The 22,479-nt window shown below is 44.5% G+C and overlaps 1 protein-coding gene across 1 annotated transcript; it reads right to left on the bottom strand.

The window, feature by feature from the left end:
- Window positions 1–1,754: 1,754 nt before the first annotated feature.
- Window positions 1,755–22,150, bottom strand: LOC146347990 (di-N-acetylchitobiase-like). Its single transcript, XM_084852074.1, has 7 exons — window positions 21,904–22,150; window positions 19,058–19,196; window positions 15,464–15,672; window positions 8,839–9,010; window positions 4,008–4,105; window positions 3,710–3,871; window positions 1,755–2,071 (listed from the first exon to the last, which is right to left on the bottom strand). Exons 1-7 carry the CDS (start codon window positions 22,054–22,056, stop codon window positions 1,883–1,885), a joined length of 1,122 nt encoding a protein of 373 aa, XP_084708200.1. The 5' UTR covers window positions 22,057–22,150; the 3' UTR covers window positions 1,755–1,882.
- Window positions 22,151–22,479: the final 329 nt, after the last annotated feature.

The following is a 22,479-nucleotide window of genomic DNA, read 5'->3' as shown; positions in this document are numbered from 1 at the left end:
ACTTCTCTCGCCTTTGTTTCTTCTTTTTCTCTGGTTCCTTCACAGCTGTGTGCAAATCAGCCTATATGTAGTCTCGCCTTGTCAGTTTCCTTGTATGTAACATACTCCGATTCAGTGCTCCCATTGACAGCTAAAACATGCAAGGAAATTGGCCAGGCTACGCATATCAGACAGCCGCAAGTGCACTCTTGTGCACTTGCAATTGACTAGGAAAACAGCAATAAATAATAATGACCCCATTTGTGCAATTCTGGGGGACCCCCCAAAATGGCGTACATGTCACAATCCCTCCAAAGTGCCATTTGAGCAACAGTGGAGGGGCAGCCACTAGCAAGGGAGGCTGGAGGTGGCACTAGCGAGATCGCAAAGAGCGACACGGGCTTTGCTGCTCTTGCCAAGCAGCTCTGTAGCTGCTTGGTTGGGACAAGCTGTGGTGCCAGGTTTGGATGTCTCAAGCCACCCTGACAACAAGCCATCCTCAGCATCCCTACTCCAAGCCATAGGTTCTCAGGATGGCTTGTTGGTGAAAAACAACCCACATTGAATCGCGCACCAGGTTCACATGTCAAGGTAAGCCACACTGACGCTAACATAGCTCAGAACCCATCGTGGCTTATTGTGATGTACAAACCCAGTCAATATGTTCCCTGTTGTACTGCAAAGTATTTTGGGGTGACTTGACCTTGAATGAGCAATTAAGACCCATTAGTTGATAAAAGTTCTGCTCCTGCTGAAATTGAGAACTGCTAAAATTGGTTTAATGATATGAATCAACATAGCAGCCTGAAGTTTTGGACTCCCCCTCAGGCTACAGGGACTGCCATGATGGGTGCCTGCACTTCAAAATTTACCACTACACCACTGGTTATCACTGTATGCCTATAACTAAAAGGAGTGAATTAACCACCAGTTGATGGTCAGAAATGAATTTGAAAGCTTTTCTCTGCATCCATCTCCCAATTTGGATTTTTGTGTGTATTTGCAGAATCTGGGGTGGGATTTCCCTGAGGTCTGCCATCGTCCTGACAGAGCAAGTGGCAGGGGAGCTTCAGGACATCTGCTTTAACATCATGCCATCCCAGTATTGATGTTGGAGGGAGTAAGGAGCTGATGGCAGCAAATACAGATATGAAAACCCCATCACAAGAATGCATTGGCTGCTATTTCTTGAGTTGGAGGGGGATTTTGTTGGGGTGATGGGTAGTGGCTAAAGCAGGGGTGGGCAACCCATGGGCCACATGCAGCCCTCTGCTGCTCTCCATGGGGGTCAGTGAGCCCCACCCACATTTCCCTGCAGGTTGGGAGTAGAGGGTTCCTCCCATCATGGTGGATTTAGGCCCAACTATTTTATAGTAAGAGTATGGCACTGGTGAGAAAGAACGCTTGAACATTTTTCACAATGTAGAATTTTTCTGTCATCGGCTAGTGTTAGCTGTTGTTATAGGATATTGTCTCCTGGGGGCGGTGGGGGGGTAGGGGGAGGAATTTGAAATTAGAATATGTGTAGGCATAGATCAGGAGAACTGGAGACAGCTTGTATACTAGTATCTTGAAGGTAGAGCGATGTATGATGGTGGGAGAAGGATGGGCATGTGCAGGAGAAGGGAGGTTAGATATTTAAGGGCTATCCCCTCCCCCTTCCAGTTTTCCCTCAAGTGAACAGATTCTTGAAGGCTATGCTGTTACCCCTCCAGGTCTAAAGGCTTTACTGCTAAATGCCAGATCTGTCAAGGAAATGAAAACATATACGTATGTTACGGTATTTAAAACTAATTTTATTTGTTGACAAGAATGTATTAAATGGAAAATTAAGACATTGTAATTTAAAATACTACACAACTGGAAAAAATATATAAGTTGAAGACTACACAGTCTCATCAAGTCAGTTTGGTTTCAAGGCCTCCCACATTGCTTCAGTTTGCTTTTGTGCTACAGAGGTGCCTGAGTAGTCAAGGCAATTTGCATTCCACATACCGATACCCCTCAAGCCACGTTCTTTCACATAGGCTGCCTTCACAGAAATACTCCTGGGATTATCGAACCATACTTGATGAAAAGCATCATTTGGGTCCTACAAAAAGAGTGAAACAAAGAACATATTAACACGCTGCCCATGGTCTTCTCAAACCAACCTCACAGCTTTAGGTGTTCATGTTGCATTAAAAGTGCACACTGGCAGTAAACGTCCCGGTGTTTGCTTGATTGTGCTTTTCTGAAATACGAAATAAAGAAGTCATATGATCATGTCTCACTATACTGGACTGAGTCACTTTCTCCTAGCCTTGGTAACGGACAACTACTTCTTAATACTGCTTTTGACTTTTACAGCAAAATCCTATACATGTCTTTTCAGAAGTAAGACCTATTGCGTTTAATGGGGCTTAATCCCAAGTAAGTCTGAACAGAACTGCAGTCACAGAGCACTGTCCGTATTTGTTGCCTTTTTTCTATAATTTTAAATTATTGCTTTTATGATGCTTGTGTTGTTGACATTTTGTTAATTGTCTTAGATGTCGATTGTGGGAGAAAGGCCCTCAATCATTTTTTTAAATAAATAAAACAGCTAAAAAAAACCCCCAAAACCAAGATACTGTGATGCTAGGAAGCCGCTAATCCTCATTTAATACCAACTGGGTTGATGTAATTGGCTACAAGAGATCTAATACTTATTAATAAAATAAAGATAAAAGATAAAAATACCATCTTTCTTGACTTTTTTCATCTTCCACCTCTTTTTTATTACTATTTTGTTTGCTTGCTTTATTTGGTTTCTCAGTTCTTTAGCACATACAAATGAAAGAACATGAGGACAGCTGAGTTCCATATTGTGTTAGCCAGGCATGTATAAGGGGGAATAATTTGGTGGGGAGGGGGGCCTTGGGAGGGAGGGAGGGATAACAGGGATTACCTCTCTGAATGCATCCTACAATGTGTCTTGCATTAAATGAGGCTAAGGGCACAATCCTAACAGATCCACCCTGGCTACTCGTAAGCCTCCAAACACGGAGGTTTACGAGTATCCTATGCAGAGCGGGAGGCACATTGCACCTCCCACTCTGCATTTAAGCTAGACGGGCATTTGTGCTGGTCTAGCGGAGGCTTCAGGGAGGCTGGGGTGGCCATAGGATTTCTCATATGGCTGCTGCCCTGGTCTCCTCCCCAGCCTGGGGAACACCCCCTGGACCCCATCTCTGTGCTGTTTTCCAAGTGCGGAAAGGTCACTGGCGTGGTTCTCTCCGCGCCAGCTACGAAGGGGAGGGGACAGGGGCATGGAGTGCGGTTTCCTGGCTCCAAGGTTGGAGCCCTGTTTCCAACCTCGAAGCCAGGAAACCAAATAATCCTATGTCCTCCCAGACACTGTCTGGTGGTCATAGGATTGCTCTCTAAGCCAGTTATGCCTGTATGACTCTTTCTATACTTCACCTTCAGGACTGCAGATTTGGGGGGGGGACAATAATCCTCTATTTTTTCTGCTGCCTCCCCTCTTATTTTGTTCAGCTTGTTGCTTGATGAAGAGTTCTGGAGAACTCGAAACCTTGCTCAAAACTTTGTGCCATTGGTCCCAATAAAGGTATTATGATACTGTGGCTTGGGGCAGGGCGGGGGGACCCTAGTGGACAGACATAGCTACCTTCTTTTTTTGGTGGTGCATTTGTGTAAAATAAATAAATAAAATAACCTTCAGAAAGTAATCTTTATAACAACTTGCCTTGTATTCCAAATATGGGGCTTTCTGTTCTTCATCCCACAGGATTCCAGAAAGAGAACTATTTACCCGACTCATTATTATTTTATAAGGGAATTGACGTCCTGCTGCATCACTGCATGGAGCCCCCCGGAAAGGGATTTTTGAAATGGAACAAACATGGTCCTGAAGAAATGCAATTTGTGTTACACAGAAATATTAGCACTGCAAGAAGATATCACTATAGAATCTGTGCCCACAAAAGTAAACCCGAAGACTGCCGTGAGCAAAAACAGTTAAAAATTAGCTGTCCTTCTCTTACCTTAGATAAGTCTAGACAGGTATAATCATAGCCATACCATGGAACACCCATCACAAGCTTCTTTGGATCAATGCCCATGCGAATGTAATTGTCATATCCTAATTTAATACAAAATTAAAAATTTACCTGCATGTTTTTGTATTCCAACTTACTTATTTTACATGCCTGCAGCTACATTTGTAACATTGGCATACCAAAGGCCATTGAGGAAGACATACAAGATACAACTAGGGCAGGGGTCCCCAACCTTTTTGGACCTGTGGGCACATTTGGTGTTTGAGAAACTGCTGCAGGCACCACTACAAAATCCCTAATCAGTGGATCTCTGCTTTGGCATGTACCTGTCACGTCTGTGGATCTTAGGCTTCATCTTATTCAGCAAAAATGTTTGCTTCGTGTCTTTGGACACTGCAGCGTCACTTTAACAAGGGATTGTCAAATTCAGCTAATTGCTGGTGGTACAATACAGCTAATGTTTCTTTTAAACATATGTTTTGGCAATGTCCAGTAGCTGCTTCTTTTTTTTGGGGGGGGGGTTATTATACAGAAAGACTGGAACAGTCTTTAATATTCTCTGATTACATGCTCTTTTAAATTATTTACCTACTTCATGGAAATTAAAAATTGTTCAGCATAGATTAACTGCACTCTTTTGACAGCTAAAACCCTGATATTACAACGCTGAAAGGATAAACCTTCACCTCCTGTAATGCAATGGATGAAGGACCCTACAACGTTTTCAGTATTTGAAAGGGTGGCATATAGATGCCACATTCAAATGGATACTTATTTAGATGTTGGGTCCACTTTTGTTGAAACCCATGTATAATTTGCTTGAAAGCTGTATGCATTTCATACAAATCCATGTATGTATATTTTTAAAAATGGAAAAAAATATATTTTTGGGCGCCCATAGGCGTTATGCTGTGGACCCCTGAACGAAGCCTATACAGCTCTTTCACATGCCATCGTCTCTTTGCAGAACAGCATTTTGTTCTTTAGTTTTCCTTGTGATTTATTTATTAGCTGACTATGAAGAAGGCACCCTGCATAAGAACAGACTTTAAGGCGGCACTGGTGGTTACATACCCTTAGAAGCAAGACAAGATACCCACTTTTAAGATTTTTAATTAGTTAACCCATGATTTGCCGTTATGTGTTAACCGTGTCATCGTTTCTTATTGGGTTGTGAACTCTGGGTTGTTGTTACGTGTGAACCCAGAACCACGGGATGTTCATCAGTTGTTTCATCAGGCTACAGAGGTGGTAGGCAAGAGTGATTAAAAAAAACACCCAGCCACTCTCCATGCCAGTACTACAATGCTGCAAAGGCAATTGGGATAGAGGTAGGGAGCAGGTGAAGGAGGAAAGACACAAACAACCCAGGGATTGAGAAAACAAGCCACTTTTTGTTTGATCATCTGCCAGACAAACCATGGGTTAACTAAATCATGAATTAGTGTTACGTGTGAGCCAGGGCAATCTATACTATTAAGCAATACGATTCTTATATACTGTAGATAGGTGCCCCTCTCAAATCCTCTTGCCTGCTTCAGATTCCTGCATTGGTGGGTGACCAGCCAGATGGGCGATTAATATATTTAATAAATAAATAAAAAATTTCTGCAGCATGTGAAAGAACCTGGTTTATATACACCAAATCAAGGAACAAGCAAAAGAGTAAAGTCATGTTTCAACCTGTGCAGTACTTCAGTTCTCTGAAGTCAACGGAGATAAAAATGAAAGTTCAGAATTGGATGTTATTGACCTTTTAGCAACTGATTAGAGAAAGAAATTTGGCAAGCTAGTATTTTTTAGGATAGACTTTGGCCCAGAGTTTGTCATTAATGGGGAGGGAGGCTGATTTGGGGAAAAGAATGATTTTCCGAGGAGGTAATATCTATTAATTGGAGGAGGGGGGTGTTACCATTATTTATATGATGAAGCAGCAGAGATTTTCCTACTTTTTTCTTAATAAAAGCTTTGCCACTGCTCCAGGTGCTGGCAGACCTGCAATCAACAGTCCAGCAGCATTCTTCGTTGGCAGCAGAATGGCCCAGTGAGATGCCACACTCCTACTGAATGGCCCTGTTGCATCCCCATTGCCAATTATGTATTTATTTACTACATTTCTATATCTCCCATTTGCTGAAGCTCTCTGGGTGGTTTACAAGACAAAGTTTAAAACCATAAAATACAACATCATAATAAAACATAAAACCATTACTTTAAAACAGGATAAGTAACAGGTTACTAAAGTAGTAACCAAGATAAAAGCCGACAGCAGTGCAAAGATCCAAAAATGCACTGACATAATTTTTAAAACTGAAGAGCTAAACAGCCTGGGAAAATAAAAAGGTTTTCACCTGGTGCTGAAAAGAGCACAATGCTGCTGCCAGGCAAGCATCTCTGGGAAGGTGATTCCACAACTGGGGTGCCACCACTGAAAAGGCCCTCTCTTTAGTAGCCACCTCATTTGGTGGAGGCACGTGAAGAAAGGCCTCTGAGGATGATCTGGGCAGGTATATATCGAAAGAGATGATCCCGCAGGGGCCCCAACCCATTTAGGGCTTTATACTTAAGTTAATACCAGCACTTTGAATTTAGCCCAGAAATGGACTGGCAGCCAGTGCAGATCAAAAGGCACTGGAGTAATATGATTATATTGGTCAGTCCCATTAACAATCCTGCGGTTGTATTTTGGACCAGCTGAAGAGCCACCCGCTAATGGTACCTCCATCCTATCTGGATTGAGTTTCAGTTTATTGGCCCTCATCCAGTCCATTACTGCACCCAGTAATGTCTTGTTTTTTCCCCTGGAATAAGGGGGGGGGGGGTTCATGTCTTCAACATTTTTGTGAATTTACATCACTGACTAGGTTTGTACGACATGTGGGTAACAAGCCATGGTGGGTTTGTCATGTTGTCTGAACCCAGACTGCTTCCCACAGGGTAGCTTGTTGTGGGCAACAAGCTACCCTGAAAACCCATGGCTTGTTCTCGGGGTTGTTTTACTCACAATAGGTTGGTGTATTGTCTGAACCTGGGATAGCCAACCCATTGTGGGCTGCGGGAAGTGGCAAGCGAGCCGCTCAGCAGGAGCGGCAAAAAAACATGCTGCTCTTCCCATGGGATCTTACCCATGCCACAATGACAGCCCCTCCAATGATGCCCAAGTGGCACTTTGGAGGGGCTGTCACTCATTCCCCAACTCCCCCCCCCTTAAAAAAATTGGCCGCAACATTTGCGCAAATGGGGCTATACTATTTTTAAAATATTTTTCAGCCCCCAAAATATGTGCAAATGGGGCCATTATATATTTTAGCCCTAGAAATATATAAAAATATCTTCCTTTTTTAAAAAATTTGTTTTCCCCCATTTTTCACAGTTGCAAAAGTGCACACTTATGGCTGTCAAACTATATATAGTAGTGCCTTAACTATTGCCTCCTATGTTTCAGCTGTCAAAAGTGAAAAAGTGTCCTAGGAAACATACAAGGTAATTGACAAGTCGGGACTGGGTACAGGCTAGTTTGACAGCCGCTGACAGTTGACAGGCCAGGGAAAAGGGGATCAGATCATCCCCTTAGCAACATTATCCTCAAGTTTTGAAGTGTGGAACTGACCCTTGCAGATCCCCCATTCCACTGCACATCGCCCTGAGTCTCCAGCAAGTGCTTTTAAGGGTGATCTAGAGTCCCCCTTCTTTTCACAGCAGTAAGAGGGGACCAATTTTTTTTTTTTTTAAGTTAGGGGGGAAAGGGGGTTACAATCAGAGTGGGGAAGGGAATGGGATGGGCAGACAAAACAGGTTCTTTCATGCAGGATGCCGTGATACTGGATGGAGGACTGAGGGGAAAGGAGGGGGGAGACAATTCACAACAAGCCCAACCATTTGTCAGGCATACAAATTACGCACCGTTAGGGATGTCAGAGAATTCCGCCACAGACTGAAATGGGATCGAATTCCCTTCAGTCCGTGCCATAGAATCCTCTGTGGAACGGCACCACGAGGTCCTGCGGAGCCAGCAGTCATGCAGCTTTTTTTTTGTCGTCCACAAGGAGTCGCGGAATTTTCATAAATAAAAACGCAGTGTAGTATATTCCGATAATAAATATGTAAGTTTTTTTTAAAAAATGAATTGTGCTCACCGCCTTGTTTGTGGGTGTTCTTTTTAAATTGAAATCCTCCGTCTGTTTACTTTCAGCCAAAACACTTCCTCTTCCTAGGGGCTTCCCAAAAGAAGGCTGTCTTAGGTGTGCCTGAGCGATAAACTCGTTGTTTAAAGCAACACTGTTTTAAAGAAAGAAAAAACCTTTTAAAATAACCATGCTGGTCTTGGAGCGGCATGGTCATTTTAAAAGTTTTTTTCTTTCTTTAAAACAGCGTTGCTTTAAACAAAGAGTTTATTGCTCAGGCACACCTAAGACAGCCTTCTTTTGGGAAGCCCCTAGGAAGAGGAAGTGTTTTGGCTGAAAGTAAATGGAGACGGAGGATTTCAATTTTTAAAAAAATACGTAAATATTTATGAAAAAAAGTGATTCTTACGGAAGTTATGCAGACTCACGGAGACATCTGGGCACCGGAATTAGGGTTTTTGGTACAGATTTATCTTCATAATTTTCGGAGCAGAAAAAAAAAGGAGAATTCCGGGCGCTTATGAACGGCGGAACGGAACACTAGCTGCAAACTGCAGAAGTCAAGCGGCACCGAAGGTACACAATTTGTACATCCCTACGCACCATTGGTTGTTCACGGAACAACCCACACTGTGTAGCTTGTCACCCACGATGGGTTGTTGTGACGTGTGAACCTGCTCACTTGTTCTTACCAGCTAATGTCTGGTTGTATGGCGCATTAGCTCTTGCTATGCACTTTGTCCACATTTGACTCTGCTCATCGTAAGACATCACGAACACGAAATCACAAGAATCAGCAATCCCAGTGTAGTTGTAACATCTTCTGTCTACACATTCTGGAGCCCATGCTACATCAAAAGTTACCTGTGGTGGAAAGGAAAGCACACATCTCTCTCTGAATGGGCATTCACAACACAGGTTTGCACAGATGCCTGTAAAACCTTTCTGAAGGTACTAAATGTTATAAGATAATCCAATGGTGATTTCAAAAGAGGATGGGTTCTCACATCACGCTAACGTACCCTGCAAATAAGCCACAGTGGGTTGTTTGTTTGCAGAACAACCCATGGTACGCCCAACAGACGATCGGGTGTACCATGGCTTGTTCTTCCCCTCGTTCCTCCTCAGTCCTCCAGCCGCCTCCAGCACATGTCCTTCGCAGCACAACCTGCCTTGTCTCATTGTCTTCGCCCCTTCTCTGATCCGATTGCCAACCCTTTTCATTCACCACCTTTTTTTTGCCCTGGAACTTTGTGGGTGTGCAAACGGGATCATATTCTTAAATTTATTTTCCAGCCCCCCAGAATTGCACAAATGTGTTCATAATTTTTTAAAATATTATTTTTTCCAGTCTATCGCAAGTGCACAGGATGTGTGGTCTTGCCTGGTCAATTTCCTTTTACATTTCAGCTGTCAAAGGGAGCGCCGTGGTGGAATACGGAACCTACAAGGCAATTGAGACGGCAGGACTGTAGATAGGCTAATTTGTGCACTGTTGACAAAGACTGGGAGAAGCAGGTGCACCAAAAGGTGGCAGAGGGACAATATCTCCCACTTAGCAAAGTAATCCTCTTGGTTTTAAATGTTGAACTGTGTCCTGCTCCCATTCAACACTTCCCAAGTCTCCAGCAAGTCCAGAAAGGGGAGAAATTGGTTCCCCCTTTTTCACAGCTCCCTCTCATGCCAGTTACTGCTGTGTTACTGAAAAAAGGAGCCACAAAAAGGGCAGGGGGAGCAATATCTCCCCTTTCTCGACCAAATGGAGACTTGGGGAAGTGTTGAAAAGGTGGAGGACACTAAGAATTGTCAGTTCAACACTTAAAAGCGAGAAGATCATGGTGCCAAGGGGAAGATATTCCCGTTCCTTTGGTGCACCTACATCTCCTGCTTTTTCTCCCTTTTTAGTGCTTTTCAATTGCCCACAAATTAGCCTATATGCAATCTCACCTTGTCATTCTCCATGTATGTTCTCTACTCCACCTTGGTGCTCCCTTTGACAGCTGAAACTTACAAGGAAATTGACCAGCCAAGACTACATGTATCAGACAGCTGCAAGTGCACTTGCAAGAGAGGGACAGGGAGATGTAATAACCAACACAGTTGCACAATTTTGAGGGGCCAGGAAAAAAAGGGTGGCAAACAAGTGACAGTCCCTCCAAAGTGCTATCTGGGCATCACTGGAGGGGCAAGTCACGGGCAAGAGAGGTTGTAGGCAGCACAGGCAAGATTACAAAGAGTGGCAGGGAGTTTTGTTGCTCTTGCCACACAGCTCTGTAGCCAATAACGCAACCCATGACAAAATTGCTCTCCCAAGTTCAGATGAGATGCCAACCCATTGTGGGTACGATTAACCCTAAAACAAGCCATGGGTTGTCAGGGTGGCTTGGTAGTGAAAAATAAGCCACCCTGCAGAAACCACTCTGGGTTCGGATGACATGACAACCCATGATGGCTAGCTGTCCATGATGGGTTGGTGTGTCATGCAAACCCAGTCATTGTGGTTTAGCCATTGTAATGAGGCTAAAGGCCTTGGGGGAGAGATTTGATTTTCTGAGAATTGAGGTTAGTATAGATCTGGGGGTGAAGTTTACATGAGAGCTTTCGCTGTTGGGCGGTATAGTAATGTAATAAATGAAATGAAATTTCAGAGAATAGAATGGCAATTCACAGTTCATTTTAATTATGAACTGTAAGACACCTTACAGCTGTCCCCTCTTCTGGTTCTTCCCCCAACCTGATGGTTCCTGGCAGCCTTACCAGTCTGCCCTCGGGTCTGGTGGTGCTGCTGCTGAATGCCAGGTCGGCCCAAAATAAGACCTCCCTCATCCATGATTTGATTGTGGATGAGGGGGCTGACCTGGCATGTATTACTGAGACCTGGGTGGGGGAACTGGGAGGGGTCACTCTCTCCCAGCTGTGCCCTCCTGGGTACTCAGTGCAGCACCAACACCGACTTGAGGGTCGGGGAGGGGGGGTTGCCGTGGTCTATAGGAATTCAATCTCCCTCTCCAGGCTTCCTGCTCATTCGAGTGCAGATCTTGAGTGTCTGTACCTTGTGTTGGGTACCCGGGACAGATTAGGGATTCTGTTGGTGTACCGCCCACCCCGCTGCCCATCAGACTCCCTGCCTGAGCTGACGGAGGTGGTCTCGGACTTGGTGTTGAGGACCCCCAGGATGATGGTCCTGGGGGATCTCAACTTCCATGCCGAGGCCGCTGTATCCGGGGCGGCGCAGGACTTCATGGCCGCCATGACAACCATGGGGCTGTCCCAACATGTCATTGGCCCAACGCATATAAAAGGACACACGCTTGATCTGGTTTTCTCGACTGGGCAGGAGGATGGTGATCTGAAAGTAGAGGAATTAACATCTGTCCCTTTGTCATGGTCAGATCACTTCCTGCTGAGGTTTAGACTTCTGGCGGCCTTTCCCCTCTGCAAGGGTGGGGGACCTATTAAAATGGTCCGCCCCCGGAGATTAATGGATTCCGTTGGATTCCAGAGGGCTCTGGGGGATTTTCCTGCTGGTATGGCTGGTGCTCCTGTTGAAGCCCAGGTCGCTCTGTGGAATGCAGAGATGACTCGGGCGGTTGACACGATCGCACCCAAGCGCCCTCTCCCTCTGAGCAGAGCCCGGCCAGCTCCTTGGTATACACCTGAGCTGAGGGCAATGAAGCAAGAGGGGAGACGGCTAGAATGCAGGTGGAGGAAAACTTGTGCTGAGTCTGACCGAACACAGGTAAGAGCCCACTATCGAGCCTACTCTGTGGCGGTGAGGGTGGCAAAGAGGCAGTTCTTTTCCACCAGCATTGCATCTTCTCAGTGTCGCCTGGCGGAGCTTTTCCGAGTGGTTCGCGGCCTGTTACATTCTGGGCCAGGGAGAGAGACGGTGGAACCCTCGGTAGCACGCTGTGACGGGTTTGCGCAGCACTTTGAGGATAAAGTCGCTCAGATTCGTCATGAATTGGACACCACGATTAATACAGTTCCATTGGTAGAGGCGTTCAGAGCACCGTCTGGTCCAGTTTTATTGGATGAGTTTCAGTTACTGAGGCCTGAGGATGCGGACAAGGTGCTTGGCCATGTCCGATCGACCACTTGTGTGCTTGACCCTTGCCCTTCATGGCTTATTAAATCAAACAAGGAGGGGTTGTCCAGCTGGGTCCAGGAGGTTGTAAATTCCTCCTTGAGAGAGGGAGTGGTGCCTGCCGCTTTAAAAGAGGCAGTAATTAGACCACTCCTGAAAAAGCCTAACCTGGACCCAGAGGATGTTAACAATTATAGGCCAGTGGCCAACATCCCCTTCCTGGGCAAGGTGCTTGAGCGGGTGGTTGTAGGACAGCTCCAGGCACTCTTGAATGAAACGGATTATCTAGATCCATTTCAATCGGGCTTCAGGCCTGGTTTTGGAACGGAAACTGCCTTGGTCGCCCTGTGGGATGACCTCTGCCGGGAGAGGGACAGGGGGAGTGCGACCCTGTTGATTCTCCTGGACCTCTCAGCGGCTTTCGATACCATCGACCATGGTATCCTTCTGGATAGGTTGTCTGGGTTGGGAGTTGGAGGCACCGCACTACAGTGGTTCCGCTCCTACTTGGATGGCCGATTCCAGAAGGTGGTGCTGGGGGATTATTGCTCTGTGCCATGGCAATTGTGCCATGGGGTTCCACAGGGCTCTATTCTATCCCCCATGCTGTTTAACATCTACATGAAACCGCTGGGGGAGGTTATCCGGAGGTGTGGGCTGAGGTGCCATCAATATGCGGATGACACCCAGCTCTACCTCTCTTTCTCATCAAAACCAGGTGAGGCAGTGGCTGTTCTGAACCAGTGCCTCGGCACGGTAATGGACTGGATGAGGGCCAATAAACTGAAACTCAATCCAGACAAGACGGAGGTACTGTTAGTGGGTGGTTCGTCTGCCCAGCTAGGTGATAATCAATCTGTTCTGGAGGGGGTTGCACTCCCCCTAAAGGATCAGGTTCGTAGTTTGGGGGTGCTCTTGGATCCAGAACTGTCACTTGAGGCACAGGTGAACTCAGTGGCACGGAGCACTTTTTATCAGCTTAGGCTGGTATACCAACTACGCCCTTATCTGGACAGAGATAGCCTAGCTACAGTTATCCATGCTCTGATAACTTCTCGTCTGGATTACTGCAATGCGTTATACGTGGGGCTGCCTTTGAAAACGGTCCGGAAACTTCAGCTGGTCCAAAATAGGGCAGCAAGATTGTTAACAGGGACTGGCCTGCGAGCTCATATTACGCCAGTACTTTTCCAGCTGCACTGGCTGCCGGTCCATTTCCGGGCCCGATTCAAAGTGCTGGTGTTAACATTCAAAGCCCTTAACGGCTTGGGGCCAGGTTACCTGAAGGATCGCCTCCTCCCATATGTGCCTGCCCGGACCTTAAGATCATCAGCAGCAGCCCTTCTCCGTGAGCCCCTGCCAAAGGAAGTGAGGCGGGTGGCTACTAGGAGGAGGGCTTTTTCTGTTGTGGCACCCCGGCTCTGGAATGAGCTCCCTAGTGAGGTTCGCCTGGCGCCTACATTGTACTCCTTTCGGCGCCAGGTGAAGACCTTTTTATTTTCCCAGGCATTTTAGCTTTCTAAATTTTTATCTTTGCTGTTTTAAATCTGTATTTTAAACTCCTGTACTGCTGCTAGGTTTTATTGTGGTTGTATTGTTATATTGTGGTTTTAATGTTCTATATATTTTAAATTGTTTTATTGTGTGTTGTTTGGTTTTAGTTTTTGTGAACCACCCAGAGAGCTTCGGCTATTGGGCGGTATAGAAATAAATAAATAAAATAAAAAATAAAATAAATAAATTATTTCTTGAAAATGATTTCGTTTGTTCAGCAGGTGAATACTAATCCTTGGGAATATGAGTAATCTGTGCATAACTGCCAGCGCAGTATAAAATGACATGCTTTGAATTAAAAAACAAAAACAAAAAATGTGCAGTGCTTTGTTTGGAAGCAAAGGACAGGTCTGTACAAGGTGTCATGTACCAAGTCAAATGCAGCTTACCAGCCAACTACAACAGCCCAACAGCCCATCAGGACAGGATCCCCAAAACCTCTTGATTTGATGCCTGCCTGGACTTCAAATGGATTGTCAAGTATCTTGCAGGCCACAATGCATGAGTGGGAGACTTCATTCATCATAGTGGGTCACACGTTATGGAGGCCTGATCTATGCTGGGAGCTTAAAGGGGTGAAGAGTTGCCAGTATATGTGTTGATTTGAGTGAGTTATACGTTAATTATGTTAAATTGGTGTTACCGTTACCTTCTTTGTTAACATTAATTTAAAACTGTTTAAAAAGAAAAAGAATGAGGCTGAGGAAAGTGCTTATCAAGATATTAATATTGTTTTTCAGAAACACTGAACATTGTACTGTGGCTTTTAATCAAAATGTGTGTTTCCCAATTAAGTAAGAAACATTGGGTTGAATCCAGATTTAGGCATACTTGGAGCAGACCCACTGAAATAAATGGGACTTGTTAATCATGCCTAACTGAAATCCTATTGATTTCAACAGGTCTGCTCCAACTATGAATACATCTGGATCCAACCTAATTATTCTAAATACAGATCTGAATCACCTATTTATTTTGTTTCTAGCGTTTCTACTGGCCTGCTTAGTATGTTTTGGTGCTGGCTTGGCAATTATTGGAGTTCTGCACCTACAAATATTCAGCCCCCAAATGTGTGCTCACAGTGGTAATTATTGTCAGTGAGCCTTTAATCTCATTCATTGGGGTTGAGGAACAGTGCACCCCCATCTATGGAATTTCCTCCCTAGAGTGATACATCTGGGCCCCTTCTTATTTTCTTTCAGGCAGTCCCTAAAAATATTTTTGTTTCAAGCTGCCTTTCGTTAGGATATAGAGTTGGTTTAGTTATTGATCTTATGCAATTTTTGGAATATTTTGGACCTGAGCTTAGGCTGGTGTTATGTGTTTTATGCTGCTGTTGGTTTTTAGGAGGGGTTTATGGGAGGGGAATCAATTGTTTATGGTTTTAGTAATTGGATTTTGTTTTACTGTATTACATATAATGAGTAAAATCCAACATAAATCTTAATTAGAGTAGACCCACTGAAATAAATTAATCATTACTAATTTAAGTCTCATTCATTTCAATGGATCTACTCTAAATGTGACTTAGCTGGATTTTACCCAATTTCTGATTGTGAGCCACTTTGAGAAAACGTTAGTTTTGAAAAATGGTGTTTATAAATACATACATACATACATGACAATGTGGAATTGAATTAGTGTTTGTCTAAGAGGAGTCTTTGCTTTATTTTTACCTGTGATCCTGAAATTTCTTTGTGGAAAGCTTCTGTTGTTTCTTTAACCAAAGCTGTTAATGCGTAGTATTCGGCTGAAAATTTAATAACCTCTTGTTCAATGTCTATATTGATTCCATCCATATACTGTGTTTTGGCCAGGGCCAACTGTTGGTTTATCCAGGCTGCTCTGATGGCAGGATCAACAATTGCCTTCACAGATATGTCTCCTAAAGAACAAGATTAGTTTCCAGGTTGTTGCATTACTACCATGGATGAAAACGATTTTTATGATTGCAAACATGATCATACAAATGTATGATCTTAAACACAATGATCTCAAACATATTTTGCCCAGAAGTATATTCCAGTGAGTTCACTGGGACTTATCTTGTGGTAAGTTTGCAAGGGATTAGAGCCAGAGGGTGCTTCTAGAGGAGACTTTTATTGTGCAATCGCCCTGCCTGCCTCTCAGCATTTTAGGGGGCTCCAGGTGACGCCATCTTCCACTTATAAGCTTCTTGTGTTTTCCCACCACTTCTTCCACTGTCTTTTGATTGGTAGTGGTCAGCACTAAGCCATCTGGAAACACCCCTGGTCAGTCATGTCACTGCTATTTAAATCTATACATCTTGACCTTGAGTCATCTTTTCAGAAGAAAGGCAAGATTCATTTATTTATGTATCTATTTATTTAATTTATATCCCACCTTTATTCTAAGCTTCTTTCCTCCTGCTCCATTTTATTCTTAGAGCAACCCTGTGGGCTTGTTAGGCTGAGAGTTGGTGGCTAGCCCAAGTTCACGCAGTGAATTTCATGACCAACTGGGGACTGAACCCAGGTCTCACAAGTCATAGTCTGACACTCTAACCATTACAGCACACCGGCTTTCAATAAATAAAAAAGTGGTTAGAATAAAATAAAAATGATAAAAGTAAGATAAAAAGTGGCTAGCATTAAAATAAACAGTGAGCTAGTTGCAACTCTAGTCTCTACCCAAAAGTCTACTTCTAATAATTTTGTGTACCAATCACATGTGACCATCATCCTACCAGTGAGAAGAACAACTTGGTGGGAAGGGCCTACACACTTATCCCTGTCTGTATAGATACTTTCTTCAGATGTTTATTGCAGTGGTGTTGAAATCTCAATCAAAATAAAAAAGGAACAGCTGCTGTAATTGAATTCCCAAGAAGAAGTCTTCTTTGGAAGAAGTAAGGGAGAGGGAATCCTCCAGAAAAGTCTCTAAGAGTTTTTTGCTTGATAAAGACCTGTGCTGAAACGTGTTGGGAATTCAACTGCTGCAGCTGTTCCTTTCTTTATTTTGGATTCTAGCCTTACAGCTCTTTTTTCAGATCCCTATTGGTATTGTTGGTATTGGAATCTCACCATAGCAAAGCAGACCATATGCCACCAGTGAAGGCCTAACTCTCCACAGAAGATGGGGTGATGAGCTATAAGGGATGCATCTTCTACTAACACCTCTTTGTGTAGACAATGTGGCAAAAAGTCTTTGTCAGCAGATCAGGGCTTTCATGAGAATGAACATCTGCTAAAGTAGATGATGCAATGAGATAAATATATATTAACTACTGATGACATTAGTATGGGTCATAGATAGGAGCATGAAGCGAGGGCCTGAAGAACATAGTCCGTAAAAGGAAGAAGTGAAACAAGAAATTACTAAGGCTAAAAGTGGCTTCAGATGTTGCTTAAGATCTAAATATAATACTAGTTGTAGGACATGTTGCTGAACTTTTATGAACTCATTGATTCATACACTGTTCTGCTGAACTTTCTATATGGGTTTGCTAACACCACTGGTGATGTGTGACATCACATCACTACATTGTTTAGATGACCTCAGTATTGCAGAATAGGATTGGAAACAGCTGCGTCTCCGCATACTGGCTTTGCTGACAATAATATAAAAGGAGTCACTAGCGGATGGACAGGCCAAAGTGAGAAATATCTAACACAATTTGCTCCAGTTGTGTTGACTGAAGACAAGGTGGTTCAGGACAGTCAAAAGAAAGTACTTCTTCCCACAGCAAGAGGTTCAGGACAGTCAAAAGAAAGTACTTCTTCCCACAGCACATAGTTAAACTATAGGATTCATTACCACAAGATGTAGTGATGGCCACCAATTTGGAGGCTTTTAAAAGGGGATAAGAGAAATTCATGGAGGATATGGCTATCAATGGCTGCTAATCATGATGGCTATATATTATCTCCAGTCTCAGAGGCAGTAAGCCTCTAAATATCGATTGCTAGGGAACACGAGCAGGCGCGTACTATTACATAAATGTCCTTCTTGTGGGTTTCCAAATAAGTATGCTGGCAGACAGAATGCTGGACTAGATAAGCCCTTGGTTTGATCCAGCATAGCTCTTCTTATGTTCTTAAGGTGTCACACTTAGGTGCTCGAAAAGAGCTTCCTCGTAGGCTGATTCCAGGACTGTCTGCCTCTTCCATGAGTGAAGCATTGCTCTGGACTGAATGGAATGGGTCCAGGCTTTGCTTTCACCTGAAAATCAGAGGGACTGCCCATTTGTGTGTGCACTGAGCCAGCATGGTTTGGTACTTATCCCCTTTTGTGGCTGGAGCCTTGTGGGCAGATTGTAGTAGTTGTATTGTTGAATAAAACTGAGTTTTATTTTTTCCCCTTTAGAGGTCTGGAAGGATTCTTGTTCTCAGTTACATGGTCTGATTAAACCATAAACTGACCTGTGTCAGGGCTTACACCAGCAGTAAGTGAGTGAAGCCCGAGAACAAATTACATGTTACACTAAGCGTGCTTTTTAAGAAAGCATTCTTAATGCTCATGTTCACCATCTCCTGAAATGTGGGCAGCCACTAATAAAAGGGGAAGTCATTGTTGGCATATGTTGACTGCAGGGCCAGGGACACACATCTGTCTCTCCTGAACACCATTCTCTAGTTGTACAGTTGGAGTAGTCTGCTAGCTCAGCTGCTTTGGTGAGTCCACCTAGGGCCAACAAGGTACATTACATTAAAAAGTATGTTTAACGCTGCCACTTTTATTTGCCCCATGCAACTGCTTTTTCTTCAAAATATGTGGCAGCATTAAGAACGCTTTCTTAAAAAGCACGCTTAGTGTAACATGTAATTTGGCCTCGGGCTTCACTCACTTACTGCTGGTGTAAGCCCTGACACAGGTCAGTTTATGGTTTAATCAGACTGTGTAACTGAGAATAAGAATCCTTCCAGACCTCTAAAGGGGAAAAAATAAAACTCAGTTTTATTCAACAATACAACAACTACAAGTAAATCATCCATGAGGTCATCTGATAATAAATCTGCCCACAAGGCTCCAGCCACAAAAGGGGATAAGTACCAAACAATGGTGGCTCAGTGCACACACAACTGACGCACACACCGTCAGAGAAGGGTGATGGACACAGCTTACTTTCACACACGACACGTAAACTGTGATAGCAATGACAGTATTCACATTTAATTATTAAGGCTGCAGTCTTATGCATGCTTGATGGGGGAGTAGGTTTAATTAAACACAGTGGGACTTTATTCCGAGGAAACATACACAGGATCAAGCTGCACATAAGCATTCTCATTATCCTGGTCAGAACATACCTTTTAAAACGACTCTGGATCCTTTTGAATGGGCATAACACATAAGCTCAGGGTCATATTTTCCAAAAGTTGCCACTGTTGTAATTTGTGTCCAGTTATAGAACTTCCAAGTCTTTCCACCAACATCAAATATGAAGACCTGCAGAAAAACAGCAAGGTACAAGTCTCTCTCTCAAACCTGACATGCGGAACTCTCATTTGAATATTTCTTTGTTTATTCTTATCTAATATAGTTCTATGATAGTAATCCTTTTTGACAGTAATCCTTAAGGTGATTTACAATACTATTTAAACACTATTTAAAATATCAACATAAAATAACAATTGGTATTAAAACCCAACAAAACAGAGACATACAAGTCACATGATAACCTAAAAAAACACAGTAGCCAATATCAACAGCAGCACCACAATTCAGGTAATAAAAAAACAGTGAACACCACCAAACACCAGTTAAATAAAACCATTTTTACCCAGTGCCTAAAAACTATCAAAGTGGCTGCACTGCAAACAGATAAGGATCTGTATTAACATAAACATTCTCACAGTTGATCAGTATAGCCCCCAATACACTAATGGTCAAATGCAAAATTAAGAGTATTCCTAATGCATAAAACAGATTGCCCAAGAACAGATGGATCTAAAGTTTAGATTTAAACAGACTAAACTTTAGGTTTGACTCAAATGCAATAATGTACTAAATTATGGGGTCACAAGTTAAATAGTTTTGTCTGACTGAATCTATCGGTTGTAATAAGTGGATGTTTAATGAAATTAGCTAAAGTGCAGGGTTTACTAATGTAAAGCACAAAGATGGGTATTATTATTGGAGGGAGCAATCCTATGGCCACTAGTCAGTGGCTAGACGGCAATAGGATATGTGGTTTTCTAGGAGCTGACCTTCCCCCACTTCCGCGCTGCCTCAGAAGAGGAACGCAGAGTGGCCAAAACAAGGTGTTCCAGGGCAGGGAAGGCGGAAATGCTGGTACGACACATCCTATGTCCGGCAGCCTCCTCCCCCTCTCTGCCTTCCCATGGCTAGACAGCTGAAATCAGCTGTCTAACCACAAATGCAGGGCAGGAGAAGCGCGGATGGAATGATCCCCTCATGCTTTTCCTGACCTGGATTGGATAGGCGGTCGCCTCTGAATTCAGAGGCAGCCGCCTATCCCCACAGGATTGCACCCTAAGCCACTTTTTAGCAGCAACCATAAGACATCTTGTAATTTAAGTGGATAAGGATGTCATAAGGCTCAAACTATTATTTTGGGAAATAGTAGACAAACATTTGGAAGTTAACTGTTAGATGACTAGAGGTTTCCCCATCTAATTTGTCCATTTTAACAATTAAGAACACGCCAGAAGGAAAAGGGCACCTGGTTTCATTTCCTCTGATAAATATCTGCCTAAAACAACTTTTCTCAGTAAAAGGGATTCTGTGATTAAAAACAGACTTTCCAAAAGAAAAATAAATGAAGCTGTCCTAAATATATTTTCAGGCCAGTCCAATACAGAGTTAGGTACACCCAAGCCTACTGAAATCAACGGATTTAGGTACACTTTAGTCTGCAAAAGACTGCAGTGCTAGGGTGCTTCCACAGCTTCTCCCAACAGCAATGGTAACACAGAGCCAAGATGAGAAACACGAGGTACATTGGGCTTTTCTACATGAGGCACTTATCATGCACTTGTCATTCCCTATTCACGGTTGTTCACAGGTTCTTTAGACAACACAGTGACCCTCCAGTTTTGCTTCTGTATCTTAACCAGCACTTTCAGCAACTTTTTTTAGAAATGCGTTGGGAACTAACTTGTAATATTGGGAACTACTTAACAGCACAATCCTATACATGTCTACTCAAAAGTAAGCTTCACTAAGTTCAATGGAGTTTACTCCCAGGAAACTGTGCATAGGATTGCCCTCCTCTATTAAAGCACTATATTACAGTGCTTTGTCTAGCTCCGCTTGAATGTAACATTGGGTGCTTCCAGACAAGGTTTTTATTCTGCAATTGCCCTGCCTCAAATACAGAACTTTACCGGGGGCAGGGGGTGTCCAGATGAAGTCTTCCATTTGTAATCTTCCTGTCTTACCGCTTCTTCTGTCTTTTTTCTTCCTTTTTCCATCAACAGAGGGGGAAAAGCGCCGACACACGAGTACAGAGCGTGTGTACAGAGCGGTAAAGCCCTCTGTGTGGAAACACCCATTAACCCAGATTCCTAATTCCTAGTGTTTTGCAACAGAGGACAGTGTCAATAGTTTCCAGCAAGAGGAAAGCCACATCAAAGTCACACCTAAGACTGACTCAGATGTAGGGATTTCCAGAAGGGTAGCCGTATTAGTCTTTTGCAAGATAAACGAGGCACATTAAATTGCACGTCATCAGATGCATCTCATGAAGTGGACAGCGTCCATAAAAGCTTATGCCAGAATAAATCTGTTAGTCTTGAAGGTACCAGAAGACTGTTTCAGATGTAGGGGTACTTTCCTTTTTCGTCTTCTTTCTGACAGGGCGCTTATGCCTTTAATAACTTCACGGCAGGCAGAAATTCAGCCGGTGATGCGTTTCCGGGCATGGAGATGCAAAAGCCTGGCCGAATTGCTACCTGTTGAGCAGCTCTGAAAGTCACACAGAAGCCCTGACAAAAGGCAAAAGCCCTGACAAAAGGCTGAATGAGCGGAGGCAGCAGACAGAGCGGGGCCAGCGAAGGCTAGGGCGAGACCCTCGACAAGAGCAGCCCTACTAGCCCCCACCGCCAGGTGCCCTCCGCGCCCACCCCCAACCCGCGGCACACCTCTTCCTCCCCCAGCCCCGTGCAGAAGAGCGGCCGCTGCGCCTGCGCACCTCGAAGTCCCGGGTGGCCGCGATGGGGCTGCAGAGCGCGGGGTCCTGGCATGGGCACGCGCCGGAGCCCCGTCGCAGCAGCTGGAGGAGGACGAGGAGGAAGGGCGCGAGGAGGCGGCGGCGCGCGCCCCCGCCGCCCAGCAGCCCCTCCATGTCCCTCGAGCCCGCTTCTGGGGCGGTGTCCGGGCGCGCGCCCCTGGCTGCCCCCTGCAGCGCGAGGGAACAAGTTGCTCGGCTGCTCCCCACCAGGGAAGGCGGGAACCTGGCGCCGCCCAGAAAGGGCGGGGCGGGGGAGGGAGGCAGGCCGGCCTCGGTGGCGTAGTTCTGTCTCGTGATGGGTCTGTGAGCGCCCCTCAGCGCCCGTCGGTGCACCGGCCTTGCGGACGCCCGTGCCGGGTGGTGGCTGTTTTTTAAAACAAATGATGGAGGGAAGCCGGGGCACCAGAAGGAGAAGAACGGTTAGGGCGCAATCCCCAAAGCCTGGGGGGGGAAAGCCCAACCCCGAGCATGCTGGGAGTCTTAGGACTTGTCTCTGTCTAAACACGCATAGGGTTGTGCCCTTCCTTTTTTTTTTTT

Source organism: Heloderma suspectum, chromosome 4 (genome assembly GCF_057233095.1).
Source record: "Heloderma suspectum isolate Gila_16-S chromosome 4, 16-S_ref, whole genome shotgun sequence".
In the NCBI taxonomy this organism is placed as follows: domain Eukaryota; kingdom Metazoa; phylum Chordata; class Lepidosauria; order Squamata; family Helodermatidae; genus Heloderma; species Heloderma suspectum.
This window is presented reverse-complemented; position numbering and strand designations above follow the sequence as displayed.